The 21,308-nt window shown below is 42.9% G+C and overlaps 1 protein-coding gene and 1 long non-coding RNA gene across 3 annotated transcripts in view; one reads left to right on the top strand and one right to left on the bottom strand.

Moving 5' to 3' along the window:
* Positions 1-2,641: 2,641 nt before the first annotated feature.
* LOC117594791 lies at positions 2,642-6,784 on the top strand. Its single transcript, XR_004576038.1, has 3 exons — positions 2,642-3,176; positions 3,335-5,628; positions 5,787-6,784. It is a non-coding gene; the product is annotated as an uncharacterized LOC117594791 (long non-coding RNA).
* A 4,313-nt stretch (positions 6,785-11,097) lies between these two features.
* The window catches only part of prkacba (protein kinase, cAMP-dependent, catalytic, beta a), a 207,692-nt gene continuing 197,481 nt past the window's right edge, over positions 11,098-21,308 (bottom strand). The window contains exon 10 of one of the 2 annotated variants that reach the window (XM_029121453.2): positions 11,098-11,875. In XM_029121453.2, coding sequence (XP_028977286.1) covers positions 11,750-11,875 — 126 coding nt within the window. In that variant the 3' untranslated portion in view covers positions 11,098-11,749. Of the gene's footprint in view, positions 11,876-17,093; positions 17,175-21,308 lie in introns of those variants that run through there. The other variant, XM_029121454.2, reaches the window with a different exon arrangement.

The raw sequence follows: 21,308 nt of genomic DNA, 5'->3' as shown, positions 1-21,308 counted from the left end.
TGTTGTGGCTTCACAAATGCTTTGCTGCATACCTCGGTTGTAACAAATGGTTATTTCAGTCAAAGTTGCTCTTCTATCGGCTTGAATCATTTGGCCCATTCTCCTCTGACCTCTAGCATCAACAAGGCATTTTCACCCCCACAGGACTGTTTTTCCCTTTTCACACCATTCTTTGTAAACCCTAGAAATGGTTGTGCGTGAAAATCCCAGTAACTGAGCAGATTGTGAAATACTCAGACCGGCCCGTCTGGCACCAACAACCATGCCACGCTCAAAATTGCTTAAATCACCTTTCTTTCCCATTCTGACATTCAGTTTGGAGTTCAGGAGATTGTCTTTACCAGGACCACACCCCGAAATGCATTGAAGCAACTGCCATGTGATTGGTTGATTAGATAATTGCATTAATGAGAAATTGAACAGGTGTTCCTAATAATCCTTTAGGTGAGTGTACATACAGGTGCTGTTCATAACATTTGAATATCATCAAAAAGTTGATTTATTTAAGTAATTCCATTCAAAAAGTGAAACTTGTATCATGTATTCATTCCACACAGACTGATATTTTTCAAGTGTTTATTTCTTTTAATTTTGATGATTATAACTGACAACTAATGAAAACCCCAAATTCAGTATCTCAGAAAATTTGAATATTGTGAAAAGGTTCAATATTGAAAACACCTGGTGCCACACTCTAATCAGCTAATTAACCCATAAATGGTCTCTCAGTCTAGTTCTGTAGGCAGCACAATCATGGAGAAGACTGCTGACTTGGCAGCTGTCCAAAAGACGACCATTGACACCTTGCCCAAGGAGGGCAAGACACAAAAGGTCATAGCTAAAGAGGCTGGATGTTCATAGAGCTCTGTGTCCAAGCACATTAATAGAGAGGCGAAGGGAAAGAAAAGATGTGGTAGAACAAAAGTGTACTAGCAATAGGGATAACCGCACCCTGGAGAGGATTGTGAAACAAAACCCATTCATAAATGTGTGTCCCAGAGTCTGGAGGAAGTGAGGAGTGCCACAGAATCCACATTGCTCGAAGTCCAGTGTAAAGTTTCCACAGTCAGTGATGGTTTGGGGTTCCATGTCATCTGCTAGTGTTGGTCCACTGTGTTTTCTGAGGTCCAAGGTCAATGCAGCCATCTACAAGGAAGTTTTAGAGCAATGCTGACCAACTTTATGGAGATGCAGATTTCATTTTCCAACAGGACTTGGCACCTGCACACAGTGCCAAAGCTACCAGTACCTGATTTTAGGGCCATGGTATCCCATTTCTTAATTGGCCAGCAAACTCGCCTGACCTTAACCCTATAGAAAATCTATGGGGTATTGTGAAGAGGAAGATGCGATATGCCAGACCCAACAATGCAGAAGAGCTGAAGGCCACTATCAGAGCAACCTGGGCTCTCATAACACCTGAGCAGTGCCACAGACTGATCGACTCCATGCCACGCTGCATTGCTGCAGTAATTCAGGCAAAAGGAGCCCTAACTAAATATTGAGTACTCATAATTTTCATGTTCATACTTTTCAGTTGGCCAACATTTCTAAAAATATATATTTTTTATTTGTCTTAAGTAATATTCAAATTTTCTAAGATACTGAATTTGGGATTTTCATTAGTTGTCAGTTATAATCATCACAATTAAAAGAAATAAACATTTGAAATATATCAGTCTGTGTGTAATATATATACTTTTTGAATGGAATTACTGAAATAAATCAACTTTTTGATGATATTCTATTTTTATGACCAGCACCTGTATGTATATTCATTCCTCACAAGACAATTAGAGGACTACATATGATCACTACCCAAACATAAGAGGCTAAAATATTAGTCAATTTAGGAAAACTATTGACTGTTAGGAATGAAGCTAGATTCCCATCAAATGTCCTGTAGTTCTTGTCTTCGGTCTTCGCTGTCTTGTATCAGTGATGTAAAGTTCCAATATCAGTTTTTGCAGTCAGTGATGTGGACCCAGCAAATTGCCTGTTTGTCGTAACAAGTCGATGTAGGTGTGTAGTGGAGTAGTGAGTTTCCAACAGTTCACTAATTCAAGATAAACACCACAACAATGTCTTCCACTGTGTTGGGACCATGTGACCTTTCCAGTCAACAGGCACTGGTACTCTGACCTGTAGTATGTGGAGTCCTTCAGGATTCTCCTCTCATCTTGCTGTCGACGATTCATCTGGAAATGGAGTGTGATGCCAAGTGATCTGACCCTGGCATCGTTCTGCTATGTGAGTGGTCAGGAAGATTTGGAACAGATTTCACCCATGTGGTTGTAGAAATCCTTCTTGAACATGTTGCTGGTACTCGCATACTCAGTTGTCTGTGTCCAGTCAGTGATGTGATTTATCACCAGAAACGGGTTTGTGATGTCCTGATCTGTTGATAGTATAACTGAAAAACAACGATTAGTGTGGTTCAACAGTCCATCTGACTTTCATCCACTGGGTATTGTTCTATCAACTCCCAACAATGAAGACAATAGATCAGTCCTGAAACTTGTGGATCTCAGAAGTTCCATCATCAGGGTGAATCGTACACCCTATTCAGACAAGTTTCCATAAAGCTCTGTCAAATTTCCTTTTCCATCCAGAACTGGCTTGGTTGATGTTTCATTCAATGTGCTATTTTTATGCAGTGTTTTATGCACGCATCCTGGAGGAGGCAAACATAATATTAGCAAAAACAATAATAAACAACCGCAGAAATTTTGCCGGAGCGTTGCACATACCAAAAGGCATTACGGTGTACTGCACATAGTTGTCAGGTGTTACGAAAATGTCTGAAGCACGAGGGGTCAGAGGCACTTACCAGTAACCTTTCAGCAAGTGTAACTTACTCACATATTTAGCAGAGCCTATCCTGTTGATACAGTCTTCCATCCCAGGCAGTGGGAAAGAATCCGGCACTATGACAGAATTCACACGACGATAGTCTGTGCATAAGCGGGACGTACCGTCTGGCTTAGGAACAAGAATACATGGAGATCTCCAGGAGCTGTTACTGGGCTTAGCCATGTCATTCTTTAATAAGTACTCAACCTCACCTTTCATTATTAGCATTTACTCAATAAGGATGTTGCCGAATGGGAGCGGTGTCCCCCACATCCACGTCATGTTCCAGGACAGAGGTCCGACTGGGAACATCTTGAAACACAGTAAGAAAACAGTTTATCAAGGCAATAAGACCAGTCATTTGATCGTTGTTCAAATGCCCCATTATCGAGGGTAATGTCTTTAACATTTCTGCATTACTAAGGTGTTCACACATTTGCAACATATGGCGTAACATCAACCCATCGTCGTTCTCCTCTAGGTCTGTGCCAGGCTGCAGCACCACCGCAGCCACGCTGGAGACGGCGGGCTGGACCGGCAGGCTGAACGAGCCGTCAGAGGAACACTGTGCATGATATGGCTTCAACATGTTAACATGGCACACACAGGAGGAGCGCCTGCGATCTGGTGTCCTTATAACATAATTGGTGTCACTAAGTTTCTGGTCCACAAGATATGGCCCTAAAAAACAGGCTGATAAGGATGAGCCAGGGACTGGCAGTAAAACTAACACCTGGTCTCCTGGCATAAATGACCGATCTACTGCTGTTTTGTCATGACGTACTTTCATGCGTTTCTGGGCAGAAGAGAGAGACCCCTGAGCTAGCACGCATGCGGTGTGCAGTCTCTCCCGCATCTAACTGATGTAGTCTAGGCCATTCTTGGGGGCTCTACTGGGAGTAGGAGACAGGACATGCTCCTTCAACAGTTTCAGTGGACCTCATGGCGTGTGTCCGAACACGAGGTCTGCAGGGCTAAATCCCAAAGACTCCTGAACTGTTTCCCTTATTGCGAATAAGACAAACTGGCATCCATGCAGTACTTCCTAAGCATTGCTTTGAGTGTTTGGTGCCAGCGTTCGAGGGCACCCTGACTCTTGGGGTGGTACGGGCTGGAGACCTGGTGAGTAATAGACAAAGTCTTTAGCACGGTAGAGAACAGTTTGGACATGAAGTTGGTTCCTTGGTCAGTTTGGAGCACTTTAGGAAGTCCGAATGTGGAGAAGAATTTTATCATAGCCTTTACAACTGTTTTAGCCATAATGGTACGGAGAGTGATAGCCTCTGGGTAACGGGTAGTGCTGCACATAATAGTAAGTAGGTATTGATTACCTGGCCGGGTTTTCAGCAGTGGACCCACGCAATCAATGATTACACGCTCAAACGGTTCCCCCATCACTGGGATCGGATGAAGTGGCGCACAAGGAATGGGCTGATTTGCTTTACCTGCGAGCTGGCACACATGACACGTCTTACAGAACTGCACAATGTCAGACTTTAATCCTGGCCCAAAAAAATGCCGGAGGACCCTGTTGTAGGTTTTCGTCACCCCTAAATGACCGGACTATGCAGGATCATGAGCTAGTGACAGCACCTGCTGTCACAATGGTGTAGGAACAATGACTTTCCGAACTGCACTCCAGTCGCTAACAGCGTTATGCGCTGACCATTTACGCATCAAAACCCCTGCGTCTATGAAGTAGGCGGTCTCCCTAAGCTTGGCCTCCTTAGGAGACACTACTGACTCAAAACACTTCATATTAAATGAAGCCACTGTAACGGCACAGAATTGGGCTTATTCTCTAGGCCTTGTAAAAGGACGTGTGAGCCGCAGTACTTCTCAGCAGACCAGGGCAAACTGTCTGTGAGAATGAGTGACTGCGCTGCACCAGTGTCTCGAAGGATCTGAATGCTTTTCTGATCGGCTGGCTTTCCCGTTACCGAAAAACAACCGACAGACACAAATGGAGCATAGACGGGATCTGGGTTTACTGCATCCACAGAGACAACCAATGTGCCTGGTAAACGAGGCACAGTCTGAACGAACCTAACACCTTTTGGTTTAGCGGTCGACGGCAGGGACTGTTTCGGTTTGCCTTTCAAAACCGGGCAGTCCGATATCACATGGCCTATTCGGTGACAGTAAAAACACTTGCGGGCCTCAGGCGAAGGTTTAATGTCACAGGATGAGAACCGAGGCGAACAAGACGCTGATAACGTCGCTGTTCAGCTTTCAGAGCGAATACGGTTTTGTGGGTTAAGGAATACTTGTCTGCCAATACAGCTGCCTGGGACCTCGTCGCCACCTTCTGTTAATTTAAATGAACAACAATATGGTCAGGAAGGTGGTTTTTGAATTCCTCCAGCAGGATTAATTCCCTAATTTCTGTGACGGTTGTAGCCTTGCTGGCTGCACACCAGCGATCAAATAGAGATTCCTTGTCTCTAGCAAACTCTACAAAGGTGCGATTTGAGGGTCTTTTGTAGTTTCTAAATCGCTGCCTATAGGCTTCTGGAACCAATTAATACACCCTTAGTACTGTTGCCTTTACTAACTCATACTGCAAACTGTCTTCCAGGGAAAGACCGGCTACCACTTCCTTGGCTTTCCCAGACAATTTACATTAGAGGAGGAAAGGCCAAACATCCTGTGGCCAATGTAGCGCGGCGGCCACGCGCTCAAAAGCAGAGAAGTAGCTGTCTACTTCGGCCTCCCGAAAGGGTGGCACCAAAGCAATATTCTTGCTGACGTCAAACTGGGCCTGCTGACGAGAAGGTGAGGATGACATACTGAAGCCTGCCTCTAACTCCAGCTGTCGAATTCGTATTCTCGCCTCTTTGTCAGCTTCGGCCTCTATCTCCTTCTTTCGTACCTCTAAATCGAACTCCATCCTTCTGGCCTGTTCCCTATCTCTCAACTCTCTTTCCAACCAGGCTACCCTCACCTTGAGCCTAGCGGCTGCTGAATCAGATCCGGAACCACTCGACTGAGGAGACAATGGGTCAAACTTAGGCGGTGTCAGGGGGGCGCCAACAACTCCCTCCCGTGCACCGTCCTCTGACCGTGCAGGGGAGACAGAAACAACAGCTCCGTTCTCACCAGCCTCCTCTCCGAAGTCCAAGCCCTCGCTTTCCTCATCCTTTAAGGTCAGAACTGAAATATGGTAGTGGGCAGCTATAGCGAAGAGGTCTGCTTTCCACAGCCCTACCAACTGGCCAACCGAAGGTGATTCACAGAAACTAGAGATGGCCGAGTCAGCCATATGTACGCACGCCTGCCTACAGACCTAGACCTGGCGAACAACGAGACAGAACACCTATCTCACGACCACTGCCTCCACACCACAAACACCACAGAGGCACTCAGTGTAGCGGGGTCGTATGGATCGTTTGGATCCCGGACGAGCCCCCACTTATGTTACGGGCGCCTCCCGGAGGAGAGCGTGCAACACCCCGCTACACGTAAAGTACCCTATGACTTGACAGAATGGGTATGGGGTCGTGGGTGCGAGTATGGACGACAGAGGCAGGACTACCGTTCACAGGATTATTTATTTAACACAACGGTAATTCAGGGAAAAGGGGTTGGGCGGAAGCAAAGAACATAAAAATAAACCCAAACCCTCTAACCCTACCTTACCTGTCAAACCTAACTAGCACCTCTTGCGCCGGTGCTCTAACCAAACTACAGGGGGTGTTCCCGCCCAGGTCTGACCTAGTGATCATACATCCCCCCTGCTTTCACTTCATTAAGTCAATGGAGAGTGACACCAAGAGTGAAAGCAGAATCATGGCGAATACGGCCACAAGAGGAGCCATTCTGAACTCACACTAAACCCTCATCATTTCAGGATGGAATTGTAAAATAGAGAATTGGTAATTGGGATGGATCTGGAATCCATTCGATATGGAGTTGCATACTGTATATTCATCAAAACAACAAAATGGAAATAATAAAAACCCAAACATTCACTAACACAATCAAAGAAATCAATGTGCAACACAGTCGCTTGTATGATGGAATTATAAACCATATAACCTATTGACACATTTGTCTTACAGAGCTGAACAACTCTCAAATTCTTTAATTGGCATTTATATGCATTTATAATATCCTGACGTTTCTTGGCAACATGCCTAACTAAATTGGTTTACCCACTAGGGGATAAGCTGTGCAACTAAATTGTAGGAGATAAAAACTCCAGCCCGTGTTCCAGTGGTGTACCTACTGCAACCACCAGGGCGATTGTATTAGCATATCTGCAGCACCCAAATTTAGCATTTTTACAGGCAACAACCAAACTACCTTATGACTAACAATGTCTTGATTAACCTTCTACATTTAAGTAAAATTCTCCAACTTTGATTATTAATTTTTACAAAATTTTTATTCCAAATAGTGGCGGTCAGCCAAACACTAAATCACAACTTATATTTTGACCATGTCTGTGGTTCTATTAACATCAAAATTACTCTTTCATCAACAATAGAGGATGACATTTGGTCTCTACCCTCACTGCAGTTGGTTTCAAAATCATACATTTCAATGTTATAGCTATTGAGTGGAAAATGTGTCCAACTTTGATTATCCCAAAATTGGTTCTCATGCCCATTTCTTATCAGTAGTCATTGTACCATAATGTAATGCACACATGAAGTTTATGGATGCATTTGTTTTACACTGGTCAGCCATTTTGTCCTCCATCTTGTATTTTATTTCTTAGCAGTGATACCCTATAAGGAGATATGAATAAGACACATGGTTGCCAATTGTCTGGTCAATCAGAGTTCTTGTTGGTTTTAAGTCAATTTTTAGAGGTTTCATATAATGTTCACTGCACAAAATATTCAAGATGGTGGAAATAATTGGCTCTTGATGCAGTGTTGCACTGCCTGGGGAATTGGGCAAGTAGACAAAGAATCAGCATTCTAGGCCAATCGGGGTAGAGATGGCACCATGGTAAAAAATTGAATGGGGGCGTGGCCCGTGGGCCCACCTGTGGAAGAATCGGGTGGGGTCTCTTTGTGGTAGGTAGATGTGGTCTATATTTTCCAATTTATAACATTTTGCTATAATGTAATTCACACATGACGTGTATGGATGCATTTGTTTGAAAGTTGTCAGACATTTTGTCTGCTATCTTGCAGTGTGCTTATCTCCTAATGCTTTTTGTCTGCATCTCCTAATGCTTATCACCCTATAGGGGGCATGAATGACACTCTTGTAAGCCAAATGGCAGGTCAATTGGGACTTATTGTTGATTTTGAGTGCATTTTTATAGGCTTTGACAAATTTTCCCCACACAGAAATATCTTTAGGCTTTTTGTTCATCATGAGAAATAAGGCAGGTTACACAAAGAATCAGCATTATAGGTCTATTGATGTGGAAATGGCATCATTAAAAAAAAAAAAAGCATTTGGGTGTGGCCTGTGGCGCCCCCTATGGAGCAATTGGGTCACATCTCTTTGTGGTAGGTACATGTGGTCCATATTTTCAGTGGTCCAATTTATACAATTTTTCACTAAGGACTTTTTGAGTTATTCAGCGGTTTCAAGGATTTTTTTAAATAATAACTAATATATGTCGTCGGGCGGTGGAAGGAGTACTTCGAGGATCTCCTCAATCCCGCCGTCACGTCTTGCATTGAGGAAGCAGAGGTTGAGGGCTCAGAGGTGGACTCGTCCATCACCCGGGCTGAAGTCACAGAGGTGGTCAAGAAACTCCTCGGTGGCAAGGCACCGGGGGTGGATGAGATCCGACCTGAGTACCTCAAGTCTCTGGATGTTGTGGGGCTGTCTTGGTTGACATGCCTGTGCAACATCGCGTGGCGGTCGGGGACAGTGCCTCTGGGATGGCAGACCGGGGTAGTGGTCCCTCTTTTTAAGGAGGGGGACCGGAGGGTGTGTTCCAACTATAGGGGGATCACACTGCTCAGCCTCCCTGGGAAAGTCTATGCCAGGGTTCTGGAGAGGAGAATACGGCCGATAGTAGAACCTCGGATTCAGGAGGAACAGTGTGGTTTTCGTCCGGGCCATGGAACACTGGACCAGCTCTATACCCTCTACAGGGTGATGGAGGGTTCATGGGAATTTGCCCAACCAATCCACATGTGTTTTGTGGATTTGGAGAAAGCATTCGACTGTGTCCCTCGTGGCATCCTGTGGAGGGTGCTTCAAGAATATGGGGTCCTGGGTCCTTTGCTAAGGGCTGTCAGGTCCCTGTACGACCGAAGCAGGAGCTTGGTCCGCATTGCCGGCAGTAAGTCAGACTTGTTCCCTGTGCATGTTGGACTCCGGCAGGGCTGCCCTTTGTCGCCGGTTCTGTTCGTAATTTTTATGGACAGAATTTCTAGGCGCAGCCAGGGGCTGGAGGGTGTCAGGTTTGGGGACCACACGATTTCGTCTCTGCTCTTTGCGGATGATGTTGTCGTGTTGGCCCCTTCAAGCCAAGACCTTCAGCATGCACTGGGACGGTTTGCAGCCGAGTGTGAAGCAGTGGGGATGAAAATCAGTACCTCCAAATCCGAGGCCATGGTCCTCAGTCGGAAAAGGGTGGCTTGCCCACTTCAGGTTGGTGGAGAGTACCTGCCTCAAGTGGAGGAGTTTAAGTATCTAGGGGTCTTGTTCACGAGTGAGGGAAGGATGGAACGGGAGATTGACAGACGGATCGGTGCAGCTTCTGCAATAATGCGGTCGATGTATCGGTCTGTCGTGGTGAAGAAAGAGCTGAGCCGCAAGGCGAAACTCTCGATTTACCGGTCAATCTACGTTCCTACTCTCACCTATGGTCATGAGCTTTGGGTCATGACCGAAAGGACAAGATCCCGGATACAGGCGGCCGAAATGAGCTTTCTCCGCAGGGTGGCTAGGCGATCCCTTAGAGATAGGGTGAGAAGCATGGTCACCCGGGAGGAGCTCAGAGTAGAGCCGCTGCTCCTCCACATCGAGAGGGGTCAGCTGAGGTGGCTTGGGCATCTGTTTCGGATGCCTCCGGAACGCCTTCCTGGGAAGGTTTTCCGGTCCCGTCCCACCGGGAGGAGACCCCGGGGAAGACCTAGGACACGCTGGAGGGACTATGTCTCCCGGCTGGCCTGGGAACGCCTCTGTGTCCCCCCGGAAGAGCTAGAGGAAGTGTCTGGGGAGAGGGAAGTCTGGGCATCCCTGCTTAGACTGCTGCCCCCGCGACCCGGCCCCGGATAAGCGGAAGATGATGATGATGATGATGATGATGATGATTGAAATAAAAGATCTAGTATCTTAAAATATTAGAATAAAAAATTTACAATACAGAAATATTCATGGAAGGTTGACTGAAATGGAAAAGTGTGGTAGGAAAAGGTGCACAAGGAACAGGGATGACCCGAGCCTTGAGAGGATTGTCAAGCAAAGCCGATTCAAGAACTTGTGGGTGCTTCACAAGGAGTGGACTGAGGCTGGAGTCAGTGCATCAAGAGCCACCACGCACAGTTGTGTCCAGGGAATGGGCTACAATTGTCACATTCCTAGTGTCAAGCCACTCCTGGACCAGAGACACTGTCAGAAGCATCTTACCTGGATGAAGGAGAAAAAGAACTGGACCGTTGCTCAGTGGTCCAAAGTCCTCTCTTCAGATTAAAGTAAATTGCTCTGCTGACAAGCTTCATGGAGATGCTGATGTCCTTTTCCAGCAGGACTTGACACATGCCCACAGTGCCAGAACGACTAGTAAGATTGAAAAAATAAGATACACCAGACCCAACAACACAGATGAGCTGAAGGCCACTATCAAAGTAACCTGGGCTTTCATAACACCTCAGCAGTGCCACAGGCTGATTACATCCATGCCACATCCATGATGCAGTATTTCATGCAAAAGGGAACTTGACCAAGTATTGAGTGCATGAATTAACGTACTAAGGAAACCTCTGCAGGTGTTTTGAGTTAATTAGCTCTTCTCATTTCTGTATTATGAATTTTTTATTCTAATATTTTGACATACTGGATTTTTTATTTCCATGAGCTGTAAACCGCAGTCATCAAGATTGAAACAAAAAAAGGCTTGAAATATTTCACTTTTTGTGTAATGAATATAGAATTTATGGAGGTGTCACTTTTAGATTTGAATTACAGAAGAAAATTAACTTTTCCACAATATTTGTTTTTTTTTAAATGCATCTGTATATACTTTCCAAAGCCAGTTTAATGAAAACTGGGGTGCTAATTATTTGGACCCCTATAATTTCTAAAAAATTCTCAAAAAATTGCCACAATTCCAAAAACAACTTTTATTAAAAAGTGATTTTGCACTGTTTTTTATATACACCACACATACATATATATAATGTTGGTCACAAAAAAAGGTGTTTTATAAAAAATATATGTTGATTGATAATGTCCATTAGTCATGAATATCCGTGTGTCATTTAGCTGATGGTCTTCTTAAGGACGACAACGTTTATAAATGTAAATGACTAGGCCAATAAAGTTTATTCAACCCATGCATGAAACCTAACCGCCTTAGGTATTTAGACTAATAGTCAGAGACAAGAACTAACAACACAAATATAATATTTTCTCCAAAATGTGCAACATTGTCAAGTACAATCAATCACTCTTTATGCCACCGTAAAACTTGCATCTAACAGTTGCTTGGCTTGCAAATATTCAGTTGATTTTAAATAGAGGGAGAAGATTCTACAAAGCAACAAATGTTTTGAAAAAAAAAACTGAACTTGGTCTAGTATTTTTGTTTGCAGTGCAAGAGTTAACTGCATAATTAAACAATAGGTTTAGTACCAAATGCACACAGAGTATCATGAAAAGTTGAAAAACTCATTCAGCCTTCTGCATTTAATTGTTTTTAACATTTGATGGTCTAAAAAAACAAAATAAAATGACCAACGCAATGTCATCCCTGTTAGAATTCAAAAAACTCTTTAACACATTTTTCTGTATCAGACACACAGATTTCCTCCTCTTCGTAATCGTCAAAGTTGCTTGTGTCTCCTGGTCCTCTGCACTTTGGTATGAAGGGAGCTTCCACCTCAATAGGAACAGTGGGTAAAAACCACAATAAAATTATACATAAGGTAAAACATGATAAAGGCAATTAAAATGAACATTCCTCTCTAAAAGGATTGAAAACATTTCATAAAACAATTTGGTAACACTTTACTTGAAGTGTAGTGTTATAACATAGTCATAACTCTGTCATAACCATGTCAAAACATGTTGTCAGCTGATGATTTTTTTTTATATTGTGACAAATATTGCATTTGTTTATGACAGGTTATAACACCTACGCAAGTCGGTCAAAACATAATAAACCATCCTGTAACACCAGTCTTCTTATGAACAGTATTTTAATATTACAATTCATTATAAATGTTATACATCAATGTAATCATGCATGAAGTGATGTCAGATATTTACCCAATGCTTTGTTTCTCATGACTAGGATGCCAGCAGTAGATTTTAGGAGCCGGACATTTCATTATTTTTGTGACTAATGACCAATATATGAGCATGTACAGCCAGCTGATAGGCCTATCTGGTTCTAATGATTATGGTCATAATGCTTCTTTTGTATTGTCATAAAATGTATTTTGTTCATGTAAAGTGACAAAGGATGGTCATAATGATATCATGACATTTTCATAAACTGTATTTTGTCAGTTCATGTAAAGTGACAAAGGATGGTCATAATGATATCATGACTTTCATAAACAATTTTGTCAGTTCAAGTAAACTCACACAATGTTTAGTAATTTATTCAAAATAAAATGGCAGGAGGGTCATGGTACATTACTTTCTATAGTATATAAAATATACACTAACAATTGCCTGACTAGTCTCCTTTTGTCTAAAGATAAGGTATAACACATTAATATATACACTACTGTTCAAAAGTTACGGGTCACTTAGAAATGTCCTTGTTTTAAAAAATGTCAGAAACAAATAACTTTCTACTGAAAAGATGACTCTGGGATGTTGACCTTCTAGGCAGAGTTGCATAGAAAAAGCCATATCTCAGACTGGCCAATAAAAATAAATTATTAAGATGGGCAAAAGAACACGGACTGTTACAGAAATATCTTGAACAGATGTATTTTTTACAGGAGATCTGGTCCTCGTTTGTTTGTGACACACATGTCTGAATGATATCCGTAGACAATTGGGTCCTCTGACCATTTATTAATCTTCCTAAACCAACAAGTGTATCTGTTCTTTGTTCTTCAGGAATGTGGCCTACTGTCTTGAAAGGGTCATTTAAAATGTTCCCCTGGCCACTTGGGGGAAGTAGGGACAATTTGCCCATTTGGGTAAACACTTAGGACAGGATAGAGGAAGACAACCGGGGGCAGGAAGGGATACAGGAACATAATTATCTTTACAGGATGAATATGCAGATTCTTACCCCCACCCATTCTTGTATACGTATTGAATGTATTTCCAGCTGACCCCAGAGATGTTTCACGGTTTGATCTGTAAGCTTTGATACCACTCTCCTTGCAAGAAATTGATTGAGTTGGAAAGCACTTGTCCGGAGTGGATTGCGAAACTGGTCAGCACGGCTTCTTGACGGACAATATTGAACTCTGGAGGTGAGGACACAATTCAGTTCACTAACTGGGTGGCGGTTCGACCTTAAAATTTAATTCTGCAGATAAGGCTAGGCCTTGTGGACATGTAAACAATTGTGGATGAAGTTAGGTTTTCCGGTTAATGGCAGTTTTAGTCAAAGGCGGATGCTTTGGCTGAAGGTGCAGTTTGAAGAATATGGACAAGGTAATGTAAAGGAGATGCTGTTGGAATGGTAAGTTGTTTGGAAGACATAAGCTACTATATGTGGAAGGTGAAGGCTTTATGGAAGTTTGTGTGGGGTTTACTGATCTTGTCAACCCGCTCAGGTTGTTGCGGACCTGGACCGTGCCTTTAACTGATCCCCACCCTTCGGTGGGGTTCTGCCAGGCTGATTGCTTGGAGACAATATAGTCATAGCCTACAAAAAAGGGTAAAACAGCCAAAGCAAGTTTATTCCCCATAACAAAATGAGGTGACCATTTTTAAATGCTGAATTGCATAGCATAGCATAGCATAGCATCATCTTCCGCTTATCCGGGGCCGGGTCGCGGGGGCAGCAGTCTAAGCAGGGATGCCCAGACTTCCCTCTCCCCAGACACTTCCTCCAGCTCTTCCGGGGGGACACCGAGGCGTTCCCAGGCCAGCCGGGAGACATAGTCCCTCCAGCGTGTCCTAGGTCTTCCCCGGGGTCTCTTCCCGGTGGGACGGGACCGGAACACCTTCCCAGGAAGGCGTTCCGGAGGCATCCGAAACAGATGCCCAAGCCACCTCAGCTGACCCCTCTCGATGTGGAGGAGCAGCGGCTCTACTCTGAGCTCCTCCCGGGTGACCGAGCTTCTCACCCTATCTCTATCTCTGGGGGAATGCTGAATTGATTTTGGTTAAATAATGCAGTTTTTCTTTGTTTACCAATGATATCTGAAATAACACTTGTGTTTTAAAAACCCAACGCCTGATACTCGTTGATGGAGTTTAAATTCTAAAAGGGTTGATTGATGTAGCTGAGTTTAAGGGCTAGATTGGGTGTCCTTGGGATTACTCATTGAGGTACTTTGATTTTAGTGATATCATACAACTGTTTTCTGTCAACCTCACAATTATTATGAGTTTTCTTAATTTCCACCCTAATGTTGAGTTGCTGTGTAGATATGAAAAGGAACTGCAACAATATTAGATGGGTAGGACAATAAATCTGAACCTTCAGTTAACGAAGGATATCGGCTAAGTTGAAAGAATAACATATCTTACCACAGACACTGAGGACTGTGTCAGATTTTTTATGCGTAGAAACTTACATTTCATATATCTTTATTAACCTCCTAAGACCTGAGCTTTGGTGCAGGAAGCCTAAAATATCCACATACCGGGTCTCAGGAGGTTAAACAATGCATTTAGCCTTTATTTATGGCCTACAATAACTGGGTAAAGCCATGGGGGGGGGGGCAGACCCTCTAGAATGACCCCAACCTTTCCCATTAAATCAGGGTAGCCTATTACTAAGGGTTAAATTTGAGTGTTCAGACTTGTCCCACCTGTGGTAATTTCCTCAACATGAGCTTATTCAGTTTTGGGATAATCAAACATTAAGTGAAAGCTAGATATATTTTCCCCTCAATAGCTTTAACGCTGAAATGTATGGTTTTGAAACCAACTGAAGTGAGGGTGGAAACCAAAAGTAATCTCCCATTGTTGATGATAGCTAGCAAGCAAGCAGGTTTATTTATATAGCATAATTCATACATCGAAGCAATTTAACGTGCTTTACAAAGAAAAATATATGAAAGTACAATAACATAAAAAGAAATACTCAAATGAAAACAACAAAGCAAATGAATGGGATAAAATGAGATAAAAACATAGGAAGCTACAAGGCTAAACAGTGTGGTTAAGTTTAAGTGCTCAGTCATAGGCACGTCAGAAGAGAAGTGTTTTTAACCTGGATTTAAAAATGTATACGTTTTCGGGCATAAGTGCTAAATGCAGCTTCTCCATATTTATTTTGGACTCTGGGCTCTACTAGCTGCCTGTGTTCATGGATCTAAGAGCCCTGCTCGGTTTATATTCTGCAAACATATCAGAAATGTATTCGGGTCCTAAACCATTCAAAGATTTATAAACTAAAAACACCACTTTGAGATCTATTCTCTAACTGACTGGAAGCCAATGCAAAGATTTAAGAACTGGTGTAATGTGCTCTGTTCTCTTGGTCCTGGTTAACATTCTAGCAGCAGCATTCTGAATGAGCTGCAGTTGTTTTACAGTCTTTTTCGGGAGTCAAGTAAAGAGGCCATTACAGTTTCTTCTAGGGATTTTTTAATAAATTTTATTAAAATGTGACATAATAACCAAGTTATGTCTTGGTGGTCAAGGTGACGGTACAGAGTCCTTGTTAGACTGTGTAGATCTAATGTTCCATCTAATACTTATAATTGTTTCACTAATGAAACACGCAGATTCATTACATTTCACAGTGGATATGAGTTCTGATGCAATCTGCTTTATTGGGTTCGTAAAATTGTCGAACATGACAAATAGAGTGCGGGTATTGTTGACAGACTGACATTAAGATAGAACAAGACGTGATCAAGGTATACATAAAGTTGTGATTTTAGGGTTTTGGCTGACCACCACTATTTACTGTAAAATGAGAATGAAACAAAATAGGGGTATGTCCCTAAACTTTTTGCGGTTAATCGAGACATTATGTTGTTTGTCTTTTTTCGGATGAGCGACCTTGTTTTTGATTTTGTTTGTGAATATTTTTATTGACTTTGTATTTTGAAAAATATACATTATGAAGCTCCTTATCGAATGGATTCTAGATCCATCGCTACTAGCTATTTTCTCTTTTTCATATCCATCCTGTAATGAAGGCCCATGCGGGTACAAGATCTTGTGGCAGTATACACTGTGATTCTGCTTTCACTCATGGTGTCACTTTTCCATTGAATTAATGAAGTGAAAGTAGTGGGGAATGTATGATATGATTAATTATGATGGAAAAGAGCTGAACTGAGGGTTCAAAGCGTATCAAATTGGTACTTAAAGAGTTAAATAAAGAATTGGGTTTCACTTGTTTGCATAGTTATAATGGAGCATTGGCATCTGTTATGTTTTACATCTTCCAGTCACAGTATTTGTCTTATTTGTTTTTTGATAATTGCTAGTTTGATGTAAAGCCTAACATGGTCATGGTTGAGTAAAAAACATCTTACCATTTAGATTTGGCTTACCATTTAGATTTTGGGGTTTGATTGTAGTTTTGAGACAAAACAATCAGATGTAATTATATATCAAATGAGTAGATGTCTGTTTGAAATAAGTGAAATCAGCCAATGGAACAAGACCATTTACACAATATTTACGGCATATTTTTGTAATGAACACCCGGACCAGAGTTGTGTGGGTCCAATTGCAGAAGTGCAATGGTAGATTTATTGTTACGTCGCACAAGGGAGTAGGCAAGCCCACAAACGATGAAGACAGGCAGAGAGTCGGAAACCAGAATATCAGTCCTTGAAGGCGAAGGCACAGGCAGGGATGAGCAGAGACGCGAAACCGAGAAACAGGCAAGAAGGTCAGGAAGCCGGGTGATCAATCAGCGGAGGCTACAGTACAGGACGGGAGAGACGGTAAGGATATCCAGGGGCAGGCAGGGAGGTCGGTGTTCCGGGAAGGCAGTCCGTACAGGTAACCACACAGGTAGGGTAGGCAGGGAGAGACACGACGGGCGGACGAACAGGTCAAGACGCAGGATTCTGGAAACGAGGAGAGAGGACGGGACAAGAGGGCAGAGAACACAACAGGCTGGGAATCAACTACTAAGGAGCGCGCGATAGAATGCTTGGCAGGTCCACTGGGAACAATACCTCACACTGGAGGGGAGGAAGAGCACAGGTTAAATAGAGGGGTTAACAGGGCACAGGTGTTCAATATTCAGGTGATTGGGATCTGGAGTGTTGGGTGCGTTCATGCGTGCTGGGAAGTGAACTAGTGACAGGTGCGGAGCGTGGCAGGGAGGAGTCGGACCGGGAGTGACGGGAAGACCTCACAATTTTCTAAAAACAAGCGTTTTAATCTAGCTTGTTAAGAAATATATACCTTATTTTAAGGATGGTAGGGTTTCTAACATGAAAATAAGATAAATATACTTGATAACCCATATATTTTTTGCAGTGTATGAACTGTTTTTGACATTGATACATCAATGTAAGCAAGCTATGTTAATAGATGATGAGTAATTGGAACAGTAATAGGAAATTGCAGTTTGGTTATTTGTTGGTCATTGAACCTATACCAACTATAGAAAATAATTATTTTCTACACTGGCAGAACAGAAGCGCCAGAAATGTTAGTACTTTAACTATTCTGTTACAGTTTACAACTGTTCCAAACTATTTAGGCAACTGAAGCAGAAAGACATTGGATATTCAGGTTTACAAGTTTGTTAAGTGTTTGGTAGGAAGGTGTTCTAATGCATTAATGATAAGCAATAAACTATTGAAATTGATGAATTTCTGATTCTGTACTGGGTAGCTGAAACTAATCTTTTCAAAGAGAATTCACTGACAGGTACAGAAAGCGATTCAGCAATCTCTGGGTTAGAGCCCAGAGTTTGAGTTCGGCTATAAGGACATTGCAGGTGAGATCCAGGACAACTGTGAGATGGGCTGAAATAAGAAACTAGCCCTATGGATCTCACACAGACACATGTACTGTCCCACTGCTGCAAGAGGGTTTTACTCCCCGTGGTGTAAAACGTGGTGCAGAGTCTCTAGTAATGCTTGTTCCTGACAGCTGGACTAATTCTTGATGATTCGGCCTGGAGATGAAGATACATCCAATGATGTATCGAATATTTAAATATTCTCCTGTCAGAGAGATCTTTAATTCCCACCTCCAGCAGAGCTTCGACTGGATCCCGAGGGAGGTTGGAGATATTGAGTCCGAGTGGACCATGTTCTCCACCGCCATTGTCGAAGCAGCCGCTCGGAGCTGTGGCCATAAGGTCTCCGGTGCCTGTCGAGGCGGCAATCCCCGAACCCGGTGGTGGACACCGTAAGTAAGGGATGCCGTCAAGCTGAAGAAGGAGTCCTATCAGGCCTGGTTGGCTTGTGGGACTCCTGAGGCAACTGACGGGTACCGACAGGCCAAGTGGACTGCAGCCCGGGTGGTTGTGGAGGCAAAAACGGGCTTGGGAGGAGTTCGGTGAGGCCATGGAGAAGGACTATCGGCTGGCCTCGAAGAGATTCTGGCAAACCGTCCGGCGCCTCAGGAGAGGGAAACAGTGCCCTACCAATGCTGTTTACAGTAGAGGTGGGCAGCTGTTGACCTCAACTGGGGATGTCGTCAGGCGGTGGAAGGAGTACTTCGAGGATCTCCTCTGTCCGCCGTCACGTCTTCCTGGGAAGGTGTTCCGGTCCCGTCCCACCGGGAGGAGACCCCGGGGAAGACCTAGGACACGCTGGAGGGACTATGTCTCCCGGCTGGCCTGGGAACGCCTCGGTGTCCCCCCGGAAGAACTGGAGGAAGTGTCTGGGGAGAGGGAAGTCTGGGCATCTCTGCTTAGACTGCTGCCCCCGTGACCCGGCCCCGGATAAGCGGAAGATGATGGATGGATTTTTTCCGGGCCCATATTCAGAGGCCATATGTGGCTCAATTTGCATGAAACTTTGCATACCTGTTCCCAAGAGATGCCCGATAAACCTTGACCATTACTTTATCTATACACCCCATTGTGGTGCTGTAGCACTTAGTCAAATTATGAAGGTTTCAGCATGCATTTCTCATGAACCAAATGTCGTAGAGTCATGCAGCCAAGTTCCATACATGCCCCTTCTAATGCTGACCAAATACTTCTCTGGGGTCTTTCACATTCGCCCCTTGGATTTTCCTGAATTTGGTGAAAAACTCGTTAATGACATTTCCTCCGGGACCACTGAACAGATTTGCATGCTGTTTGTTGTGAAGGACCTTTGAACCATTATCTTTAAAAGTTATATAAGAAAAGTTGATATCTCAAATAGTATGGCCGAAATTAACGTATTAAATTGTGCTGGGCTTTAGAAGTCCATTAATCCCAAATGGAATATCAAACAGCTACAAAACGAAACACACTCGTAAATGTGTCTGTAAGGAATGAACAAAAAAAGTCCCATACAGAAATACCTCTTGGGGGCGCTATAAACATCACCAATGTTTCTCACGATTTTGCCGTTAATAAAAACACACTTAAACGACATCTACTAAGAAACCGCTAAACGGATTTGCACACCGTTCGCTGAGATGGACCCCATGTCAAACAATGCGCACGTAATAGGCTAATTACTTTTACATGGGTGTGGCACTTTGTCAGGCAATATATCCCGTCAGGAATATCCGAGACTTATGCCCTTTATCATAGCACTAAACATCAGGTCCATGGTTTAGTGCTATCAACCAAATAGACCATAAGGGGGTGCTACAACGACAACTTTGAGCATTTATGAACTGTAAAATACACACTCTAAGGACATCTCTTCGGAGACCACAGAACATATTTGCATGCCGTGTGCTGAGAAGGACCCTGGGACCAGTTTCTTCAATTTAATTATTTGGAATTTTGATATGTCAGACGATTTGACCACAATAAGTGAATGAAGTAAAATCACCTAAACACCATCTTCTCTGATATCATTGAACAGATTGGCATGCTGTTTGATTGTGAAGGATCTTTGGACCATGATATTTAAATGTTCCATATGAAAAATGTACATCTCAAACAATATGGCAACATTCAGTCCCCAATGTTTTGTGTTATTCTCTTTCTTTATTTTGGACTATTAATTTAAAGGAACTCTTATTTTGAAGGAAGAGCTGGTGTAATGGGTGTGTGAATGTGCTAGAATGTTGAGTTGGAGTTGGTGGTTCTATTAGCAGTTACGGCTATCTTTAAATCTATGGGAGGAGCCATGGCAGTGCCTGTGAGTCAATGGGGAATGGGTGGGTTGTTGGGAACATTGCAGCATTCATTCCTCGAGGGTAATATTCTAACCCTATTGAAATTATTATTCAAAATAAGTCAATTTTATCATTTTATTTTCCCCTTGTAAAGAAGACCTTTATTTTAATATTCGTTGCATTTCTTGTAAAAAAAAAACGATATAATATTTTAGGGTATACCAGGTAATATGTTTGACTAAAGAATTTGTTTCTGTGTTTAAAAAAAAAAGTGAGATTAGTTTCTTGTTAAATGTTACAGAAATCATATTATTGTACACATTGATATATGTTTTTAGCAGATCTTTTTTCTAACTCATTTCCCTTGGTAAGACATTACTTTTGCAGCAGGTACGGTTTTTTGCTATGTCAATTAATAATCAATGACCTTGTCACATCCAGTCTCATCGACAGCTTAATTTCAGAGTGGCAGGCAGGCCAAGGCAACAAAAAAATACTCAGAGCCAGAGGGTATCAAACACTGACATTTCACCTCTTTGTTTCATAATCATTTCTGGTACTTGTATGTGCAGCTAGACTTCTTTGCAACAGAAGCTGCTTGCGCATGAGTTTTCCTGAAGCGAAGCATTATCGCAAAGTAAGGTGAGTTTGATTGAGCTAGTTAACAATCTAATTTCTCACAATGTTGTGCACAAGCAGGTAAAGCATACATTGCCCGCTCTCTCATTGATATAGCGATTTAGTTCCTGTTTCAAACAAGATTGATGGCAGATAACGACCAAATATCTTACAGCTGTTTTGTATGCGTTATGGTAGCTAGCTAATTTACTTATTGAGCAACATGAAGTTCGGTAGGTAGTTGATTAGTGCTGTGTTGGAGAGCTACGCTATAGACAGCTAACAAAGCTGTTTTAAGACAGGCAATAGAGCACTCTACTAGCATCAGTCTAGAT

The sequence above is a fragment of the Esox lucius genome, chromosome 8, assembly GCF_011004845.1.
Source record: "Esox lucius isolate fEsoLuc1 chromosome 8, fEsoLuc1.pri, whole genome shotgun sequence".
NCBI classification, from domain to species: Eukaryota; Metazoa; Chordata; class Actinopteri; order Esociformes; family Esocidae; genus Esox; species Esox lucius.
This window is presented reverse-complemented; position numbering and strand designations above follow the sequence as displayed.